Consider the following 23,017-nt stretch of genomic DNA (forward strand, 5'->3'; position numbering starts at 1 on the left):
TAGCTACTACTTCATAATGCATTCACCTAGCTTCAGTTTGAGAGATAGTAGACCTGATAGTTCTCGAAATACAGCTTATCAAATCCCAAATACAGAAAAATTAACTCTTTATAAATTCATTTCTGCAAATATCGTGAGAAATGCTATTTCTACAAAAATATTTATCTAGGTATATTTATTTAGCTTCAATTTGAGTGCTAATAGTCCAGTAGTTCCCGAGATACAGTTTTTAAAACCAAATATGTTTATAAAATTACAGAAAATTAACTTTATGTTGATTAATTTTGGTTACTATTTCAACGAGGATAAGACCTATTTGATATTAAAGATCACTTTAGTGTACATGGATTTCTTAGTAGCATTTTTGAGAAAGTTCTATAACAGGGTAAGATTCAAGTGGCATTAACATATCTGCTGTAACATACCTTGCATATCCCCTAAACATATAATTTCAGTTTCGTGCGGTTTTTAATTTTTGAGCTATGCTGAGAGATCCTCATAAAGTGTATTTTTGAAAACTCGAATGTCTAAATTTGGCATGGTCGCCAAAAACCTTATTATATTTTCCATACATAGGCAAGTGAAAGTAATAATTCAAACCATTCGTCTTTGTGGATATTTGTTTCATAAATCACTTATTTTACCTTCTGTTTCCTCTGATAATTGTAAATTTCGCCATAAATGAGTAAATTGAAAACTTCATAAGAAAATTAACATTCACAGATCTTTGAAGAAATTATGGTACTAAAATAACTCGAAGATCGAAGAGTTTTAATTATTCATATTCCTCGTGAGATCCATGACTACTTCGCATACCTATCCATCAAGATGTGCTAGAAACCTATCCATAAATTCATTCTAATTTTGAAAAGAAAAAAAAATGGCTGCGTGAGAAAGGGATGGTGAGTGGAGAGTTTCTTTAACTCCGCTCCTCTTCGCTCATATTATTCATGTCAGTTCTGGAAGGTAGACAATTTTTCAAAATCACAGATTCCGTCAAACTGTTTGAAGTATATTACCGTAAATAGATCAGCGATTTGTTCGCTCGTTGATGGGACTGTGACCTTCCATCTGGTGGAACTTACTGTCTCATAGGCGGGTACTGACATTTTGAAGTTCGAATTCTCTACAATTGCAAAAACCGAAGTTTAGATTTGTCTTTATTGTGCAGAGGGCGTGGGGAAGAGTGGAGTAATTATGGAATTTGATCATTGCTTTTTTTTTTAATGTAGATGAACTTTACCTATTTTAGTGCTTAGCTGCTCTTAAAAGTATTATTAAAAACTGATCATATTAAAATAGTCTTTTTTTACAGTTAATAGATCGAGGACACAAATTATATAATACGGAACTTTTTTTTATTAATACAAATTTCAACTTAATTTACAGTACCTTTGTTATATTTTTAAATTGATATGTCTACAACAGGCAGCTAGTCCTAGATTGTCTGTGCGAGAAGGTTTTGAAATTGTGACGAGGAACATTATCGTTTATGTCAGCGGGATATACTTCTTCCATTGTTTAATTTTTGCAGTGAAGCGGAACATTACCAGTGGGATGTTATTCATCTAAAGAAATATTTTAAAGACATACAATCATATCTCTAGAATTATACCGAATACAATTAAAATTATGTATAGATAGTTTAATTTTTAAAATAGTTAACAGATGACCTTTAAGCTTTCACTTTTAATCTTTAGTTATTTACTTATTTGGTTCATGATATTTCACCTTTCCAACCACGAAAAATATACGGTTAATGTCTCGAAAATGAATAATTGACGTCTTGAAAAAACGTTACTATCATCTTGCACTGTTTCTATCACGGGTTTCTGTAGGTTTTAGAATAATTTGGTTCACGCCTCGTATGATCGCTGATTAAGCGGGTCCAATAATGTTTGAGTCATCATATTATATCAATTGCTGAAAACAGCAAAGATATTCATAGCATCGCAAAATGCTTGCCTGCAGTCATTATTTATTATACTCACATTGAGTAACTTGGACACTCACTGTGGAGGAAAGAACAGTTTTAAACTTTTTCTAATTTCTTTAAAATGGGTTGTATCGACTTGTATAGAATGATAGAAGACTAATGTAGAAGTATTGTATTTTCTTTCTCATTGCCTATTGTAAATACTACTTTATCCGAACTTGTTGGACACAAGTTTTACCTTCTTTGTTCTAAATACAATTTCACACAAAAAATCTCAGACTTAGCTAACTCACTTTGTCTAAATCTGATCTATGTATCTACTTCTAAAAGAAGTGGTCGTGAATATCAAACATTAAATTTCTTATTATTACAGTAAATTATAAACGTAAAAAACAGGATACGCAATGGTGGAGACTATAATTTTAAATACATAAAAACGCCATTTTTTTTTAAATTATCAATCTTGCTAAATTTTCGCTCATTCAGGCATCATCAGGTCATTAGAGTACAACTGAAAAACACGCATTGTGCAGTAAAAGGACTTACCATTCAGACACTGGATTTAACTTATTTTATCTAAACAAAACTCCATATATTTCAGAAATCTTTAATAGTGATGTAAATTTTAAAATGATTCCAAAGACCAAAACTTTTGTTTCCGAAAAACTAGTTATTTTAAATAAATAATGATGTGTATTAATGTATAAAGTTGGCATTTCTCATTTTCCTGCAGAGTATTCATCAAATCAATGGGACGTTTTGGTACATCTAATTCAAATTCGAAACATTTATGGAAATTTATTTATTTTCCTGTTTTTAAATTTTATTTATTTATTTTTGAATTTCCGGATTTTAGTGAATTTTTAACTTTTATCGTTATTTTTGAATAGTTAAATATTTTAACGATTGCAACTCCTCTCCTCCTGGAGTAGGTTCTAGTTTAGTTTCCATGACGAGGTTTTTGGAGTTGGGCACCAATTATTTTAGAGTAATTTTTTTTTCTAATTTAATTTTAGTTATACACTAATACCCTCATCTGATTTTTTGTAAGATTAATAAATTTATTGAGACTACAATGGCGGTATTATGTAATAATATGTTAATATTGTGCAACATATAATTATAATATATTATAGTAGTGTATCACAAATATTTCCACAATATTCCGATATTATAAACAAATATTTTCACAGTGTTTGACTAATTTTTTTTCATTAATTTGTTACATCATATGAAACTTTTGAGGATTAAAATTTTTTAAAATATTCAGACTCTAATAAGTAAAATATTTCTGGTAGTGATATTAAATTAAGAACGTTTGTTTATTTGGCCTAAAAGTTGTGATAAGTTCCAAGAACCTTAGTAATACTATTCAATTTTGAGTAACTGACAGAAGTACTGGGTTTAACAGCATTTTTTCTGTAACATGTATAGCCTATATACATGAAAAGCTGCAGGGTTTATTGTTTTCTTTAATAATTATTATACGTTCTGGTAAGATACCTGGTTTGAGACTTTGTTTTGTATCATTCAGAGATAGTGAGTTCAGCTAAAACTCTGAGTTATTTCCTGACTAATCTTTAGTTCCCGTCCTGATTAAGACAATATCGCTCCTTTGCTTTGATAGTTGCACATCTGGCAAAAAAAAAAAATATTTTTTTTTTAAATGGGCGTGTCCCAAAGATATAACTGTAGACATAGAGTTTTCTATAAACTGCCTTAAAGTTATTAAGATTGTCCAAAAGTAACCACAGCCTACGGTACAATCTAAGGAATACTTATAACACAAAATAAAGTATTTTTTGTCAGATGTGTCACTATTGAAGTAAGTTTGTTTAGTACAAGAAGTTCTAGCCATTGGTTCTTTCCACTCGGCTACCTCTATCGGTTCTAGTAACCGTTTCTTAAATCGATTACCGAAACCAATTGGGAGATTGCTTTTATTTTTTACTGTGATCATCATTACTGTTAATCACTGGCTGGTTACACAGTTCCATTACGTAATTGGTTTTCATTGCATATTCAGATGCTTCTGTTTACCGTTCAATACCGGAATGGGGCGTGGTCGTGTCCAACCTTCTTTTACTAAAAATTACCGTAGGTAGAGTGTAGGATGGTTGTTACAGCATCCTTCTGCCATTGTGGGATCTTCACAGTCGCTACGTCATCTGCTTGCTTTAATTGAAGGTCGGGGTCACTTTGATTCATCGATCATCCCTATGGCCATTGGACATGCAGCCTCGTCACTTTCCTGCGACATTCGCATTCATTTAAAACAACAAACAAAAAAAAAAGCATCAATGCCATTTTTCAGCAATGAACACGTGTGGTAATCCAAACGGTTATAATCTTAATTTTGTACATCCTATTTGATCTGTTTTTGATATTAGTAACAATATTCTTGAAAAGTTTAAAGAAAAAATAAATGCCCAAAATTTCCTAAAATCTTCCGTTAACATATTGGATTTGCCATTTTACAGCAACGTTTTCGTTAAAATCGACCGACCGGAAATACCACATTATACATTCTATTTTACACTTTATGTTAAGATTTTATCGAAAACGGCTATCCCGATTTTTATTAATATTAATTATATTTATTAATCCCTTAACAAACAGTTTTTTTTTAAAACGGCCAAAAAACAAAACAGTTTTTAATTATGTAAAAAATCAATTGATTACATTATCTTGGCAAAAAAAAATTCTAAAATAATCAAAATTTTTATTTTAATTTCGGATTTGGTTTATCGGACATAATACCCCCCTATGTAAACATAGGCTAATATTATATATAGAGGATTATTAAAAAAAATTTTTTTTTTATTATTTATTTATTGTAATTTACAACTGTACAAAATAATACAACAGGTAAATATGTAGTATGTTTCATATACACTTGAAAATCTTGGGAAGGAACCACCCATTGGTGGTACTTCAAACATTAATTTAAACTAGAAGGTCCCGTGGCCATCTTCTTTTCAGACGCCTCGGAGGATTATCAGGGATTGTTAAGGATGAAAGATTAAGAATTAATGGGTTAGGATGGTTAAGGAGTTTGGAATAAAAAGACGCATATCTGTTTTGGGTCAAATCTGCAACGAATGGGATGTTAAGGTCTTTATGAATGAGTTTTTATTAAAAATTAAATTAAAATGTGCACTGCTACAACTTATGAAGGGTGAGGGGTTCAGTACTTTGTAAAGAAGTACTGTTACTTGACCAACGGTTGTGCAAGTAGGTGATTTGGTCAGACTTTTATCCAATTAATGGTACCCAACTTATGAGGCTGGATGGACCGCCGGAGGGCTCCAGAATCCACAGAGCTGACTCACGGCTACAGTGTAACAGTTTTCTGCCCATTCGGATTCGACCTCGGGTCATTGGAGTTAGTAGCATCGCGCCCTACCACTGTGCTACCGCCCTCCCATACAGAGGATTATAACAGAAAATTATTCATTGTTATTTATCTTATTATTATCACATTGTTATTTTCAATTATTGATTATATTCGAGTGTGAAAAATTATAGCAGCATAAAATACAACGCCGCTTGAATTATCTCGAGTGTGCACAGTCTGGCCTGTTTAGCGCGCTCGAATTAACTCGAGCTTATAAGTTAAGGGGTTAAACCAATCAAATCAATGAACAATTAAGGAGTCTTATCCTCAACAATTATCTCTTATTCTCATTCGAATAGTCTAAAAGGATTAAAATGGCGAATTAAAAAAAAAAAAAGTGTTCCTCTAAAGAACCTTTAATTTTGTTTATTTGAAATAAATACCCAGTTCTCATTGTTAGCAATGAGATATAATAATAAACTATGAATAAATACAAAATATTAAAGAATTTCACAAATAGTTAAATGAGATAGCAGGAAAATAGAGACAGGAGTTCGAATCGGAAAAAGCCGAACTTGCCCGATCTTTTCCGGTCGCATTCATATTCATATGCTTCGTTATCTTTTGTTAAACTGTTGCATTCTTGACAGTAACAAGGTTGAGATAGTTATTTTCACCACGATAAACATTAAAATACGATTTTTATAGTTTTTAAAATTCATAAGCCCCGTAAATATCCCTGACAATGCCATATTGAACAAATCAAAGTTTTCATCACTACTAGGTTCTTGATTTCTTTCATTTTCAATTCTATTCCTAAAATTGGAAGTTGAATTCCTTATCAAGAATCAACAATAGTTCTGACTATTTAAATTTTCAATCAGTATCTGACCATATTTTCCTCAATTGTCTTATTTAACTGTCTGATGAAACAAACAAGAACACCATTTTTTTTTTTTTTTAAAAAAAGCAAAATTATTTTTCTTCTTTTACTGAATACTTTTTTCTCTCTCAATTCATCAGCTATCCATGTGGTGGTGGATGATTTCAAGGGATTCAGTAACTATATTTTGGGCCAATATTGCTACCTCCCCAATATAGGAACCAAGATCTTCCACTAAGCTCCTGGTTGTGGTTGCAATATATCTTAGAATTCTAGAGGTAGATCAATAAAATGCCATATCATCATGGCTTTGATCATTTGAAAATAAATCAATAATGAAGAATAGTACATAGTCTATTCATTAATATATGTTACTGATTATATAATGTATAATCTCTTCATCCATTGAAAACTAATGGATTGTACATTTTATTTAAATTAGTTCATTCATTTTAATATCACTTGAGTAACAAATAAGAAACTACTAGGATTATAAAATTACTTTGCATTGTATATAATACGTGTTAAATATTTTAATTTGCAGATGGTGGCACTCCCACGACAGCACCTATTTATACATGGTCTTTGACTATGTACCAGGTGGTGAACTGTTCTCCTACCTCAGGAACGCTGGCCGGTTTCCAACCTCTACAGGTAATCAATGGTATTTTAATAGCTCTCTTTCAAAGGCCCCTCTGGCATAACGTTTTTTGGCAATTAAAAATAAATATACAAACCCTTGCAATATTTACATTTCACTTTTAGCTATTGACATTTCTGTAGTGTATTTTTGAAGAGATTGTACATACTATACTTTTATAAAATTAGTTTTCTATACTTGTCAATCAGGTTTTGTTTCACGGTGTTTTTTTTTTAAGTAAAATCTGATACTTTTCACTTTATTGAAATATAAATATTTCAATATTAAAAGAAATCTGAAGCGTGCACCTAACTTTCACTTACCTACTTTGAGTATAAATTAATTTTAGTTATACGATTATCAATTTACATTTTTGAAAAATCACTTATATCAAAATAACTTTTTATAATATTATCCCGAAGATATGATTTCCCGTATCATCCTAAAAACTTTATGCGTTTTTTATGCTCATAATCTTTAATGTACATAATTGTTTGTATTAATAAAATCTTTCGGTTTCAAGTAGTAGATTATATTATATAGATTCTCAGTTATTTATTTTTAATTTCTACCGCCTGTTAAACAGATTCGATACTTAGGACTCTATCTTGAAAAGATACTTACTTGTAATACACATACAAGACTGAAACGAAAAGAAACTGCTCTCCTATGAAACTTTAAAAAAAAAATTAGAGATGAATATTGAATAAAAAAGAGAAAAAAAAAATCCACCTGAGGGAAACTATTGGAAGATTCCAAAGCAAAGGGGCTGAAAATATCGGCAAAAACTAATCAGTCAATATTACATCAATTCATACATCGTCAGGACAGAAAACAGTAACACTTTCAGTACATCTCACTTCAACAGCCTAAAAAGCATAAATCTGTCCATGACATCCAAAAGCATAATGTCGTTGCTTAAACTGTGGTACCTCCGAAGTCTGGAAAATCTTTCTACTAAATACAAATAAACCTACACACTATTCTAGGGGCAATACGACTTGACTCTTAAATGATGCATTTTTTTTTCGTGTCAATTATTCCTGCCGATGTGTTAAACCAGTATATCAAGCAATGATATATCTTGTATTTATAATTTCTAAATGGTTTCTTCTAAATTACTTTAAGTTTATTCAATTCAAAATATTCGTATCTCCTTGTTAGTAATAAAGTAGAAATAAAAAATTGTTTACAATGAACTATGAAAGAATTTGATAATTAGCAAAAGAAAAAAGAATAATAGTTCCTAAATTAATTTTTTTTTATTTATTAATTCAATGTAGTTTACATCTGTACAAAATAATTAATACAGTAAGTAAATATGTGGAATGTTTCATTTACACTTGAAAATCTTGAGAAGGAACACCACCCATTGGTGGTACTTCAAGCATTAATTTAAATTATAAGGTACCGTGGCCATCTTCTTTTCAGACGCTTCGGAGGATTATCAGGGATTGTTAAGGATGAGAAATTAAGAATTAATGGATTAGGATGGGTAGGGAGTTTAGAATGAAAAGACGCATATCTGTTTTGGGCCAAATCTGCAACGAATGGGATGTTAAGGTCTTTGCGGATGAGTTTATTTGTAACGTAATAGGGAGCATCAAGGATTTTTCGTAGGATTTTGGTTTGTAAGGATTGGATGCGGGAGGAATTTGATGGTTTTGTAGAGCCCCAGAGCTCAATTCCATATGTCCCAATTGGTCTGATTATCATAGTCTATAATAATTTTAGAGCGTTTGTCAATCAGGTGTTGTAGCAATCGAAATCTACGAGCAGTTTCTTTTCGTTTCAGTCTTGTATGTGTATTACAAGTGAAACTTACTTTTTTTTTTTTTTAAAAGTTTCATAGGACAATTGAGACGTGTTTATCTACTGCTTTTGAGTGAATTATTAAAACTTATGCTAGATGTATGATCCACACCATTCCTTTGACATTTATTATCGATTCATTACACCTATAATGAATTGTTCATGAGTCGGAGCTCCCAATTCTTGTAGTCAGTAATAATTTTACATAGCAGCTTTCTTTAAAAAAACAAAAAAAACAGATCATCTTTGTCCTTCATAAAAAGTAATCTTCACGAAATAAAATATATACTTCTTATTTTGTATTTAAATAATACAATATTTTACTAACAATGAAATAAAATATTATATTTAGTTCTTTTAAGAGAAAGAAAATTCATTCTTTATGATTAGATAAGTTTGATTATATTTGTCTTTAATTACCACATTACACATGGGGTTCTTAATTTAAAATGCTTTTAAACAGTTTTACGCATCTAACAGATTGATTTTTATCACCTTTGTTTTGTGTTATTTCTATTCCATATAAATAGTCTTGCACACTACAGATTCACAAAACCAAAATAGCCTGAATTAATAATATGTTACTTTCTAATTATAATTTCGTTTTAAAAGTTGTTAGCTGCCTATATTAGTTATTGTATTAAATAGTGTATATTAAAATAACAGGTTCCCTCTACTTTTTGGGTTTTAACTAAATATTCGTCTGTCTTAGAGTTACCATCCTACAATTATGTAACAGCTATTTTATTGAGCTCTAAATTAACAAAATTATCAGATTTCATTTTGTTAGTTTTAGTTAAATTAACGAAATAGACTTAAACTGATCTTTCATTTTCATTGCTAATCTTGACACGAATTTTCAAACCATGTTGAATGAACAATAATGTGATGACAAAAAATCAGGCAGAGTACAATACATCAGAAAAATATAATTCGTTCGTTTAGCAACAATGGTTGCTAAACATGACGAAGATCTTTGCAGCTACAATCCCACTGAAGTCAATAACTGTTGAAATTCTATTTCGGAACAATGCAATAGTTTTTTAAATGGTGAATTCATAATTAAATAATAAAACCGTATTCTAGAAATATTGATTAGATTTATAAACAAAATGTTTTTATTCGTCGTAAGATACTTCCTCATAAGTTTAGGAAGCCAGAAATCACTTTTTAACAGCTGTGTTGTCCCGTTTACTTTCTTTTAAGGTGTTGTTTCAAGAGTTGACTACCTCTGATTTCACTAGAATATTAAATTGCTGACTGACCCCTTTACATCTGCCTTAACCGATACGCGGTATAAGATTTTTGATCTAAACTATTTCATGAGTTTCAAACTGATATATATATATATATTTACTGTTTTTTGTAATGTAATTTATATATCTAAATATATTAACTGGCTGTATGCGTTTCAAATGTATTCCTTTTATAACTATCTAAAAATAAATATGTGACGATTGTGAATGGTGAGCAAAGGGTTGTGCGAAATGCGGTTTGCCTTGGCCAAAATTATTGTCAATATTTTTGTTTTGAATAAATTTATTTTAATCCCATTTTTGTTCATTACTAGTTTGCTATTTCATTATTTTACATTCGTATCAGTGGCAAACCCATATGATATCAATTTTGGTGTGTTTTCTATGGCTAAAAAGAGTTAATATTTGTATTTGTTTATAACGTGGTGGTTGTTTCTGGTATAAAAAATTGTTAAATTGATCAATAAAAATTCAATCTCATAAACTGTTGATGATTCCTTATGAAAGACGCACTAAATATATTTTACTCCTGCGGTTACTCGTTTTCCAAAAATTATAATGTAGCTTGTTATAAGGAAATATTTTGAAAGTAATTGTACAAGAGCCCAAAAGGAAAAAAAAGTTATTCCTCCCGAATTTCTGATTACTTTAATGAGCACTATGTATAATTACCAGTCAAAACTGATGAGTCTGCCAAGTATACGTAGGGGAAATAAAAAAATGGCAGCTGTATCAAAATGTTAAAAATAATTATTTTTTTATTCAGAGTTATATTTCTTTAAAACTACCAATAATAATAGAACATCTAAGAGAAACTCATTGGAAGTAGAGTCAATTTGCTAAAATGTAAGCCCTAACAGAGCTTAAGTTCAATAGTTCTCGAATTGTACCTTTTTTAAAAGCAACATTTCATAAAAATGTACAGAACGTACTAAAATATCTGCAGTTAGTGAATTTATTTTGAAAAATATATAGCTCAAAACCATTTAACGTACAGATGTCTATTAGCAATTAAATTAAAGCTAGTTTAATGGACTATAAAGTAGTCTATTACCTTTATCTTCATGAAAGTAGTAGTTTTCACGATATTTGCTAAAATAATTTGATTTATTGTTGTTTGGACAAATTTTTATGTGCCAAATTTATATTCACATGCGAATATCATAAAATCTACTACCCCTACGAGAATAAGTGTCATAAATTACTTTATAGTAAGTTAAATTTACTTCATTTTGAGTGCTGGCAGACATATGTACATCTTATGTGTCTAGAGATATATTTTTTCAAATATCAAACATTTCATTCGAAAAACCAGAAATTAAAATTTTATGAATGTATTTTGTCAAATATCATAAACACTATTACTCCTACATAGATAAACGTTATAAACTATTTTATAGTAAATTTAACTAGCTTTAATTTGAGCATTGGCAGACATCTGTACGTCCAATGGTTTCTGAAATTCCCCCTACCTATACTTGGCTGACTCATCAATTTTTACTAGTATTTATATCTAGTTTTAATTAAAGTAATAAAAAATTGGGGTGAAATAGCTGCCTTTTTTCTCTTCCCGGCTCTTATACTATAAGATAAGCCAGGCCAGCCCACCTGACTTGGTTGCGAGGGCGTGTCAGAATGCCGATATTAGCTTTAATTATTTCTGCCGTTATCAAATCCTTAAGATTGTAACGTATATGGACCAATAATCGTTATTAATTTTGAAGCAGGACAAGAAAGGCCTTATAAAAGAGTGGTATTGGTATTTTTAAATTTATATCTCTTTGTTGTTGTAGTATTATACAGTACAAAAGCCCAAGAGGAGGAAAAAGTCAGTTACTTCACACCAATTTTTGATTACTTTCTCAAAACTAGGTATTATTACTAGTCAAGAGTCTGCCAAGTATAGTTGGGGGGAACAAAAAATGGTGGCTGTTTCAAAACAATAAAAGACATTAATTTTTCATTCGAACTCTACAAACTACTATATCTTACAAACTACCAACAACACTGGAAAATCTAAGAGAACATTATTTAAAGAAGAGTAAATTTGCAAAAATATTAGCCCTAATAGAGCTATTTACATCCAATAGTTCTCGAGATATAACTTTTTAAAAAGCAACATTTCTTAAAAATGTACTGAAAGATTAATAGTTAGTTAATTTATTTTGAGAAATCTATTTCTCAGGAACTATGTGACGAATAGATGTCTTTTGGCACTCAAATTAAAGCCAGTTTAATTTATTTAAAAGTAGTTGATTACCTTTATCTTCGTAGGAGTAGTAGTTTTCATGATATTTGCTAAAATAAATTGTTCCAAAATTTAAAAAAAAAATTCTTCCGAGCTCCATGCCATTAAAACTACCTACAACACTAGAAAACCGAATTGAACATCATTCAATTATTCAATTTGATTGCAAGGAGACATCTGTTCGTCCAATGGTTCCTGAGATAGTTTTTCATAAATAAAAAATTTGGTCCAAACTAATAGAAATGAATGTTTTATCAATTTATGATATAGTATATGATGATAATTTCTACTTCTATCAAAATAAATGTCATAAACTACTTTATGCTAGCTTTAATTTGAGTACTAATAGATATCTGTACGTCTTATTGTTCCTGAGATATAGATTTTTTCACTATAAATAAACTGCTGATATATTTCATGAAGTGTTGCTTTTTAAAATACTGTATCTCGGGAACTATTGAATGTAAACAACTCTATCAGAACTCGTATTTTAGCAAATTTACTGTACCTTTTAATGAGGTTTTATAAGATTTTCTAGTGTTGTTGGTAGCTTCAAAAATATGGGGTTTCGAATGAAAAATTAATTTTTTTTTAAACGCTTTAAAACAGCTATCATTTTGTTTTCCCCCTAATTATGCTTGGTACTCATCAATTTTGACTAGTTTACATGGAAGTAAATAAAAACCATTTCATATAGGATGATAAGGAGAACTTCACGTATCATCATTCCATTAATTTTCATAAATTGTTGAATTATTTTTCTGAAATCTCCCTACCACAAATCTCTCTTCATTCCCTACAAGTGTTAACTAAATTTGTAATCAACTCGAATATGAGGTGTTTTAACACGTCTATAATGTTAAGGGTCGATATTCGCTTCATTACTGTTCCAAAAGTTTTAAGGAATAGAACTATGAACTAAAATCTGATAATAAGTGCCATCAAGACGGTCCAGTAAAACCGAAGAGACTACATTTTCCGTGGAGTGTATTGTGTTCGTAGTGCTCGTTCATGTATTAAAAGGAAGCAGTTTCCAGCTGTTTGTGACCGTGCTCTAGAGTCCTCCACGCATAGTGACGTCTTGCAAGAGCCTTTTAGCTGGTCTATAATTGAAGTGTAAATTGGATCAATCCTTTTACTTTAATAAATTGCTGTTGGAAATTAATGCTGTGACGTTGCAATTTTGATGCCTGTCTCACGTGTATTTTCTAAGAAAAAAAATATTAATGATGTTTTCTGATAGTGCAGCTGTGTAATGTATTTTGCGTGGTCGGCCTATTTAAAAAAAAAAAAATTAAATCTGTACCGCTGTAGTGTAACCCATGAAGGTTAAAGTGCATTTCTTTGTACTGTTACTAGACTAACTGTTGTGCAAGGAGGTGATTTGATCAGAATCACGCTGGACTGCCAGATTTTGACCCAATTTAGGGCATCCACTTTATGAGGCTGGTTGGACCCCGGAAGGCTCCCGAACTCAAAGGATAAAGTAACTCACGGCTACAGTAATAGAATGAATAATTATCTGCCACAGCTAGATAAAGAACCAGGATCCTTGGAGTAGCACAGTCACCTACATTAAAAAACAAATCTAAAATTAAATTAAAAATAAAAAAAAAAATCGTACTTTTAAAAGTTGTCATCAGTTTTAAAAATTTAATTGATCAAAATCTATAAAAGAAGAAATATTGCTTTTCGAGTTGCTTTGAGACACGGCATTAAAAAACAAAGTTTACCTTTGAATCGCGAAATCTTTTATCCTTCATACATGTTAATCAGTGATTTTGAACCGTTTAATTTCGTTTTTCTCCTGTTTTTAATTTACTACTCTGCCCGCATTCCAAAAAAACCTATCAGAAACCGTCGTTACTCACTTAAAAAAAAATTAGAAATATCTCGTTTTTCCTCTGAGGTTTTCATTTTGTCTAATTGCCACAAACAATTTCAGAACGAGATGCTTTGTGACAGCCAATAATAACTTAAACTTTTTTTAAAAATATCTACAGAAGAGTTTTAAAAGTAATTTGCGACTCGATGACAAGGAAGAATCTTATGAGCGGAAGAAAATTGATAAATATTTAGAAATACTGGAGAGTTTTGGCTAGATTTCCGAGGCTATAAATAAAAGCGTTTGAATTTATTAACTTCGCAGCAATAAAAGGCAGATAAAGTTAACGCTTGTGTCAGCCGGCCACATCTTAGGCTTCATATATCTAACTCCGTCCAACAGATTTACTACGTCCTTTACGTGGTCTTCCTAAGCTGAATTTGAAAATATTTTGGTACGTTATGTTGAAGTAGTGTATCAATAGACTTAGTATTGTTTATTCCAAGAAAAACTATATTTTTCTCTTTTTATATCCATCTTGAAATTATCGGCTTTCACAAAATATCTTTTGTATAAAACTACTTATTTTCAAAGAAATGTTAAATTCAACTTTAGATGATATTTTACATTAAGTTCTGTTACTCTCATTAATGTTCATCTTGTTATTTGGTGGGGATACAACTACTTGCATTCTATTATGCACCCTCGCAGTTTTCTGTACCCTCATAAAAACACTAATTTATTATGGGCTGATTGGAAGAATAGATCTTGACCTTACTCAGGCTCTGATAACTGGGCAATCTGAGGATTGATCCACTTTTCTAGTGGATTATTTGCCTAGTTGTAGCAAATAAACTAAACAATTACTTAAATAGAGACATCTTAATGGGGAAACAATCATTAAGGTTTAATAATATTCTAGATAACAAAGTAAGGTGTTTTTGGATGATTATAAAAATAAAAAATAAAAACAAACAAGGCTTGCAAAACATATTAACTAGGCACTTCTTGCTTTACTCAGCTCTATGTAAAGGAATGTTTGCGATTTCCGTTCCCAATAAAGCTTTTAATTAAAAAATACAATTAATAGATCCAATTATTTTTCTATACTCATAATGTTACTAAGCTGTCAACATCACGTCAAAATCTGAGTAGCCCTTAGCCCATTACACTCAATCGGGGGCATGCCTCAGGCCATTACACACAAGGGAGGAGCTGGTCTTAGCCAATGGGCGAAGATGACACACAAGGGAGGAGCAGACCTCAACCCATTACCCACACACACATACGTACATAGATATATATATATTCCATTCTGAAACGTTGGGTACAAAAAGATATCTAATTCCGCATTCCAAAAAATACATTTTATTTCTATTCAATCATTACTTGTTAAATTTTTATTACCTATTACCAAAATAAATTATGGAAAATGAAACGACTTAATTTAATTCGTTAACAACAAGGTTTACCAATTGCTCGCACAATGAAAATATAAGACAGTTTTGCACATATCTCTGATGATTTTTTGGACGCCACCATCTTTCCCTGCCATTACCTTCCTAATTATTGCATGTTTCCAGAATGAAACCATGTATCAAATAAGTTCACTATTTTCTTCCTTTTTTTTTTTTTTTTTTGTTTGGTCCCAAAAATCAAAAGGAGAGCCGGGGCTCCATCCCCCCCCCCTGCTCCCCTCTGCCTACGCCCATGGAACTACGAGTAACACCTGACATCTACATTTCTAAAATGAATAGACCAACAACAGTTCAAGAAAATTAAAAATTTTTTTACAAAACCTCAGTGCAAAATAAATATTGATGTTATGTTTAGTACAAATAATTGACATAAATTTAATAGCTGACTTTCATTGATCATAGGAATATAAATTATTTTTTGTCTAAATTCTAAACATTTTAGAGAAATATAAGACATTTGGTAAAGTTTCTTTTTTTTTTTCGCCAAAGTAGCATTGGAAAGTTGAAGAATATTATAGTTCCTCCGCTGAGAAGTAGGTAGATTCCTTCAATTTTTTCTTGTTTGATTGGCTCGTTAGTGAAAGTAGAATTAGAGAAAGGTAGGTACCCCATTCTGCATGAAAACGTTTGCGAACTGAGTAGATTTACTACTTATAGATGTTGAGTTTTAACTACTGTGAGTTATCATGCAATAATGAATTAAACCTAAATAGATGTTGATTGTATTTCCACGTTTTTAAATTGTAATAATAGTTTGGATGTAGTTTATCGTACATTAATGTAACATGTTGGTCGTTGACCGTAAATTGATTACCAGTTATAATTAATAATTAATATCTATTCATTAACACTACTTATTCTTTTGGCTTTTATAATTTTTCAATTTATTTCTTTATTTCTATATTTTTTAAGATTTTATTATATCATAATTATATCATTATTCCTTAATTATATCATACTTACTATTAATTTTCATTTTCATGTTTTACATATACATGTATGACTCATCATAATAATTTTCATAATACTTAAACGATTCATTACCATATATTTTGTTTACTGTTTTTGTATCTTCATATATTACTGTTTGTTATCTTAATGTATTCTTGTCATTCTGGTTCTTATCTAGTTTTTTTCTCAATATAGCTCTGACGAACGCGTACAATTTTGGTTAAAATGTTAGCACTCACAAAAAAAAAATGTTTTACTTAGTGTAGTTTTTACTGATTACGTCCCTCGATTAACTTTTCATTTTTTTTTTCTTTCAATATTTGGCTGGTATATATAACAACTATTATATGTTTAGGGTACCTTTGATCGTGTCTAAAGATTAGATTGAAGTTTGGTCAATGATTCCTTCACTGAAATCTTTTTTTTATTTTTTATATCTATTGAAATTCTCAACTGTGTATTACATTATACACTCAGTAAATTTGATCTCAGTTATAATCCATTAATACAGGCGAGTAGAGAAACTTCCCATTGGTAACACCCTAATGACGTTTTTGTATTAACAGGTCTCGTGGCAATCTTCTTTTCAGGTGCCTCAGAGGATTGGCTGGAATGGAAGAGGAAGCAAGGTTAGAAACTAGTGGGTTTGGGTGGTTAGGGAGTTTATGATGGAAGAAATGATATCTAGTTCGGTTATATATGGAACATTAAGGTCTTTATGGATGTGAGGAGCATAGATGACGAAGGATTTTGATTTGTAAGGATTGAATACGAGAGGCATTCGAAGGTTTAGTGGAGCTCCAAAGCTCAACGCCTTATGTCCAGATTGGCCTTATTACAGTCATGTAGATCAGTCTTTTGTAATTAGTTGGAAGTTTAGATCGCTTGTCTAGTTAAGTGCTGTAATAGTCGGAATTGACGTGCAGTTTCCTGTTTATTCAGTCTTGTGTAAGAATTCCAGGTTGGTCGTTTGTCCGGATGTATTCCAAGGTAGTGGATCTGTTCGACAGGAGTAAGAGTAACATCATTAAATGAAACTGTAGGGCAGTTGGTAGGTTTACGACGAAGATTATAGATGATTTGTTGGGGTTTATTTTAATCCTCCAATTACGACATCATTCTTCGAGGGCTGTGATACGGGATTGGAGAGTTTGGGATACAATTAATGGGTTGTTATTAACTGCGAGCACACATGTGTCATTGACGGTGTAGAGGATGGGACTGAGGATACTACCTTGAGGAACACCAGCGGACTGAGAATAGTGGGACGAATAGGAACCATTGTGGTTTGCTGGGATAATGGATAGATTAAAAATCCATGAATGAGAAAGGAACGGATGATGAGAAAGTATGTAAGAGGAAGGAATTTACGGAGCTTGTAAAGCAGTCCCGGGTGCCCGACTCGATCAAAAGTCGGTTCTACATCGAAAAAGACTCCCGCGCAGTACATTCCGCGCTCTAAAGAAAACGAAACAACGTCCACGACACGATAACATTGCTGGACAGTGGAGTGAGATGTTCGGAATCCAAACTGGTGATGATTGAAATCTTAATTAAAAATTATCATTAGTTATGTTTTAATTTCTATAGTTCATTTGCTTGGTAGTTGAATACTTAGGTTTATTTTATCGAGCTTGAATCTAAACTTAGCGACCCCAGACGAGAGGCACAAGGACCGGAGAAGTTAAATTATCATTGAGGTCGCTTTGAGGCCCGTGTCATTAAGCTTTTTCTCCTCCACTCTAGGCCCAGGTCCAGCTGGCCCTCGCTCTAGTCATTACGAGGTAATTATACTAAGTCGAGTATATGTCATTATTCAAGACTCGTGTAAACGTTTATTTAGATAATTTTTATTTATGATTTTTTTGGCTTTATCAGTTGACTAATCATTTAATGGTTAGAATCAATCCCACATCAGTTTAGTATTGCGTTCACCTTACACGTCATCTATTCATGTCAAGCTGAGGCTGAAGGGTACGGCTATGTATCTTCCTACCTTTGCAAATAAATCACCTATTCTTAGAGAAAAAATTCAATAGCGATTTTTAATCCAATAAATCCATTTTTTCTTTATAATGATGGATATAATGATAGCGAAAAATGGGTTTGAATATCCTTTAGTTTTTTAAAATTTATTTATAGATATATCAACTGTATCAAAAATATATACAATAAATAAATTTGATGTTAGTTATACAATGACAAGGTGCAGACATGTTTAGAATCAACCCATTGATAGAACTCCTATAACATTTCTAGAGATCTGGAAGCCATCTTCTTTTCAGACGCCTAGGAAGATTATCTGGTAAAGAAGGAAAAGCCAAGTTAGAAACAAGTGGGTTTGAGTGGTTACGAAATCTATCATGGAAGGATTGATATCTGGTTCAGGCCAAAGTAGCAATATATGGTACATTGAGGTCCTGATGAATGGCTTGATTCGTGAAAAAGTAAGGACTTTACGAAGGATTTTGGATAGTAAGAATTGGATACGAGAGGAATTCGAAGTTTTAGTGGAGCTCCAAAACTCAAGGCCTTATAGTCATATAAATGAGTCTTATGTAATTAGTAGGAAGTTTAGACTGTCTAGTAATTGTTGTAATGATGAGGATTCCAAGCTATTCGTTTGCCCAGACGTAGTCCTAGGTAACGTATCTGTTCGACAGGAAATATGGGGAGTTACTAAAGGATTCTGTGGGGTAGGAAGACATGTGTTTACGACGAAAAGATGAAAATGACTCGTCTGATTTAGCCCAAATTCTGAGGAATCTGAAGGATTACGGAAAAATGGATCTAGTTTCAAATTCAGCGGAATTTCCTTTTAATATTAATTTAATCTATCAAGTATAATATATATTAAAATCACCAATTAATCAAATGCTATTTATAATACTATTAATACAGCCCCATCAATTTGAATCTGAGCAGGATTATTGGTAAGAAATAAAAAGTTTAAATAGTTGTTATGAGAATCTGTGCGGACCTAATTGAGCAGCCCATTGTATGAGCTGTAGCCCATGATAGGAGGTGTATAGATAGCTGCAACGTATAGCCGTCGTTCAAACAGCAACTTTTCAAGAAGGAAACCGATAAGGTTTGTCATTCTAAAATGTGAATGAAGTTAAATCTGCCAATGGCATTGACAACGGCCCTATCTTTCCCCTCTACAACGAACGATCACCCTTTTTATTTATTGTTACACCACAGTTTATTTTGAAATAGAATCTATAATCGTAAATATAAATACTGTTTATCCAGATATGATTCAAGAAAGGCGTTTTGAAAATGCTTATTTAATCCAAGCCACACCGACTCATTCAATGACAGTTCCGATTTCGATCTGCGCGTGCAGCTAATGATGGTTACCATATGTAGTTCTTTGCTGTTGCGATGTTTAGGCGATAAATCTACGGTTAGTAGCGAAGGAAAATATCAATGACTGGTAAAAAACCGGTTCGGATGGTTCGATATATTCTCTATGAACACTAAAAAATACTGGTTATTTGTATTTCGATCACTTTATTTATGCTAATAATTTTCTAACAGATCTATAAGAATCATTTATCTTTTAATATCAGGCATAAAAAAAAAACTGTAACACAGACTACAACCTTTAAGGGTTTTAGGTTCAGTACTTGATTAAAAACTACTTTTTTTGCCAACGTTAATCTGATCTCCTGTCCTGATTAAGGTTATTAACTTTATAGAACGAGACTCCACATTACCGATTTTTAAAACAAATCAAATTATTGCAATAACCATGTTAATAAAGAAATATTAACAAACTGTATAGAAATTAGGTTAACTGTATAAAAAAAACTCTGAGCTCAGTGATAAGACACTGTGCTACAACTCCAAAGATCTGGGTTCGAATGAAGGTGTGAGAGATGAATGTTTATTTTACTACTTTAGCTGTGATTCAACTCTAGAGGTCACCCTTGATTGGGGAAAACTCGAGCAGAATAAACCAGATTATCTATTTGCACCACCGTTGGTCTAGCAACGTACTGCACTCCTTACCCTTCATGGGTTGTAGCAGTACTGTCTATTTTTTTTTTTTTTTCTAGAACAGTCTTAAGTTTGTATATATATAAGACGTGAACATATTACCTATGACGTGAACCTAAGACGTGAACATATTAAATTATTAGCCCTTCCCAAATAAAATCTTGGTTACTTACCTAATCAGGGTATAAATGAAAATAATGTCTTACTGATACCGTTATACTGAAAAATCTAATTTCCGTTACCATTAATGGAAAACTCTCTCGAGGTATACGCAAGATGAGGTATAGGAGAGGATGGTGATATAAACTAGATTAGGTTCCGATATAGGTTGAGGGTATAGGGTATATAACACCCAATGTTGGGATCAACCTCAGAGTTTCCTTATCAATCCTCTTATTTTTCTTAGCCTTTTAATTTAATAATAGTTATACCAAAACAAATGTTAAAACTATTAGTTTTTTGTAACTATCAATTAGTTGAAACTATTATTTAATAGCAATTATGTTTAAAAAAATTCTATAATTCTTTTTTGTTTCGAAAAAAGTGAACATTCAAATAATTAAACAAATTAACAAAACTTATTCATGTAAATGTTCCTTATTTTTACCATCATCCAAGTCTTATGAAAATTAACATAAAATTTATCCTTTGCATTGAGTATTAAGAAACGTTCGAATATTTGTTTTAATTTTTAAATGGGTGCAAGCACAAAACAAAAATTTTGTTTATATTTAGCAGTGATATAAAATTACCAGTGATATTTATTCCCTGTTTATACATTCTTCCATATTATATTGAATGATGCTAAAATTAATCGAATACTTTTAATTTTTAGTTTTCACTGTTAATATTTGAGCAACTCTTCTGTTAGTTGAGTATCCTTAAAAAAATATCTTCAACTGCGATACTGGTTGTCGCAGTAAAATTGCTTCTAAAGGGGATTTCTGTGACTTGTCCATGAAAGCTTTAGAATCTTAACGAGTGAACATTAAAGGAGGGTTCTATCTAAAAACAATATATCCAATTTTGGAAAATTATTATTGAAGCATCTCATGTAGATACCTAAGTTAAATGTTGATTTGAAACACCTATTTGATAAAGTAAAAATTAAATTTTATAATCAACTGAAAAGTCTTAGATATAGGATTTTAACTTATCTTAACAAAATTATTTTTGCGAAAGATTTTTACATTAACGTTTTGTCAGATTACTCATCTTTTGGACATGAAACAAAATGCATGCAAGAGCCTGTAGAAAACCATGTCGTTTGTTCCCCAATGTGGACATAGCTTAACGCTTGCGACAATAGTATGCAAAAAACGCACAGCATAGACATAAGTTTAATCAACCGGATAGTTAATACAATACTACACCCAAGGTAAAGAAGTACGTCTCGCCTTTATATTACAAGTGTATAAATCCGAAGTTAATGTTAATGTAATTTAACATTAACTATACCTGAGCTGAGTCTTGAGCCCCTCAAGGGTCCTCAGAATGAATTACATGTAAGGAAAATAATAATAAATTCACAATCATCTATTTCTATAGAACAAAACAACATAAACAAAATCACTTTTACAAATTAAATTCATAAAATCAAATCAACAGAAATCTTCAAAAGTAAAAGAAAAATACTATATAAAAATCACAATAGAAATATTTTTACAATAATTACTGCATGGGAAGCGGTGGACACGTATGCATACAGCTATCAGCTGTAGACTGCATCAGAGTACGAGAGTCGAAGTAGACAATACCAGTCGTCTACGATGCTATGGCAATAATAGACGTCAAGTAAAAAAAAAACTTCCCATATGTTCCAAAAAAAAATTTCTTTAACATATGTTCATCTGCATTTTATTCTAATTATAATTATGGAAATAAACGATAAATTAATAAAAACAAATTGACGAAAATTGACGCTTTGAGCGCTAACAATACCTAACATTATTGCCCTACCTTATGGTAGGAATCATGATTCGGACCAGAATACCTGACAAAAAATTAATAACGTTTCACCGTCAGTAAGGTTTACTAGTCAAATGAATAAATTCAAAAGTTCAGAAAATACTAATGATATTCAAATGTATTAGTTGAGGGCTTTAGTATCATACGTCCAAAACATGCTTTAAAAATATCATTCGGTTAAACTTCTAAATATAGTAGCTTTTCAAACGAGCATTTTTTTTTTTTTTTTTTCTCTTAAGGAATCATGAATTTTAGCTTTTTGGGAGGTGAGAATTCTGTTGACTGATAGATGTATAAATTATCGATTAAGAGCGTTATAAATAATATTAAAACATGATCAAAGGGTTTCTGAATAGGATAAATCATACAATTGTTTTGGCCAGTACCTGCCAAAGTGTGGAGCATAGAGTTTAGTTTGGAGTACGTACTCAAGCGGGAACTGGCTGCGCCTACTACAACAAATTTGTGTTTTGTGAATTCGTAGGTGTGGCGCCGCACAGTGGTAACAAAATTAACTTTTATTCCGTAATTACTATCTCTAAACCGATCTATAAGCCTCAAAAAAATAGTTATGTTAATAATCAAAATTAAATTTCCCCATTATGATTTATCCTTTCTAAATTATTTTATAAAATTTTACCATTGATATAGTAGGCGAAGTTATGGGATGCCTAGTAC

General features: G+C 31.4%; 1 protein-coding gene across 1 annotated transcript in view; it reads left to right on the top strand.

Annotated features, from left to right (window-relative positions):
* Window positions 1-6,700: 6,700 nt before the first annotated feature.
* Pka-C3 (Protein kinase, cAMP-dependent, catalytic subunit 3) overlaps window positions 6,701-23,017 on the top strand; it is a gene marked incomplete at its 5' end in the record, with an annotated part of 39,189 nt that continues 22,872 nt past the window's right edge. Inside the window, 1 exon segment of the mRNA XM_067047751.1 lies at window positions 6,701-6,810. Within this exon segment, the coding sequence (XP_066903852.1) occupies window positions 6,701-6,810 (110 nt within the window).

The sequence above is a fragment of the Halyomorpha halys genome, unplaced genomic scaffold (genome assembly GCF_000696795.3).
Source record: "Halyomorpha halys isolate HHAL.00 unplaced genomic scaffold, Hhal_1.1 Scaffold2685.1, whole genome shotgun sequence".
Taxonomy (NCBI): domain Eukaryota; kingdom Metazoa; phylum Arthropoda; class Insecta; order Hemiptera; family Pentatomidae; genus Halyomorpha; species Halyomorpha halys.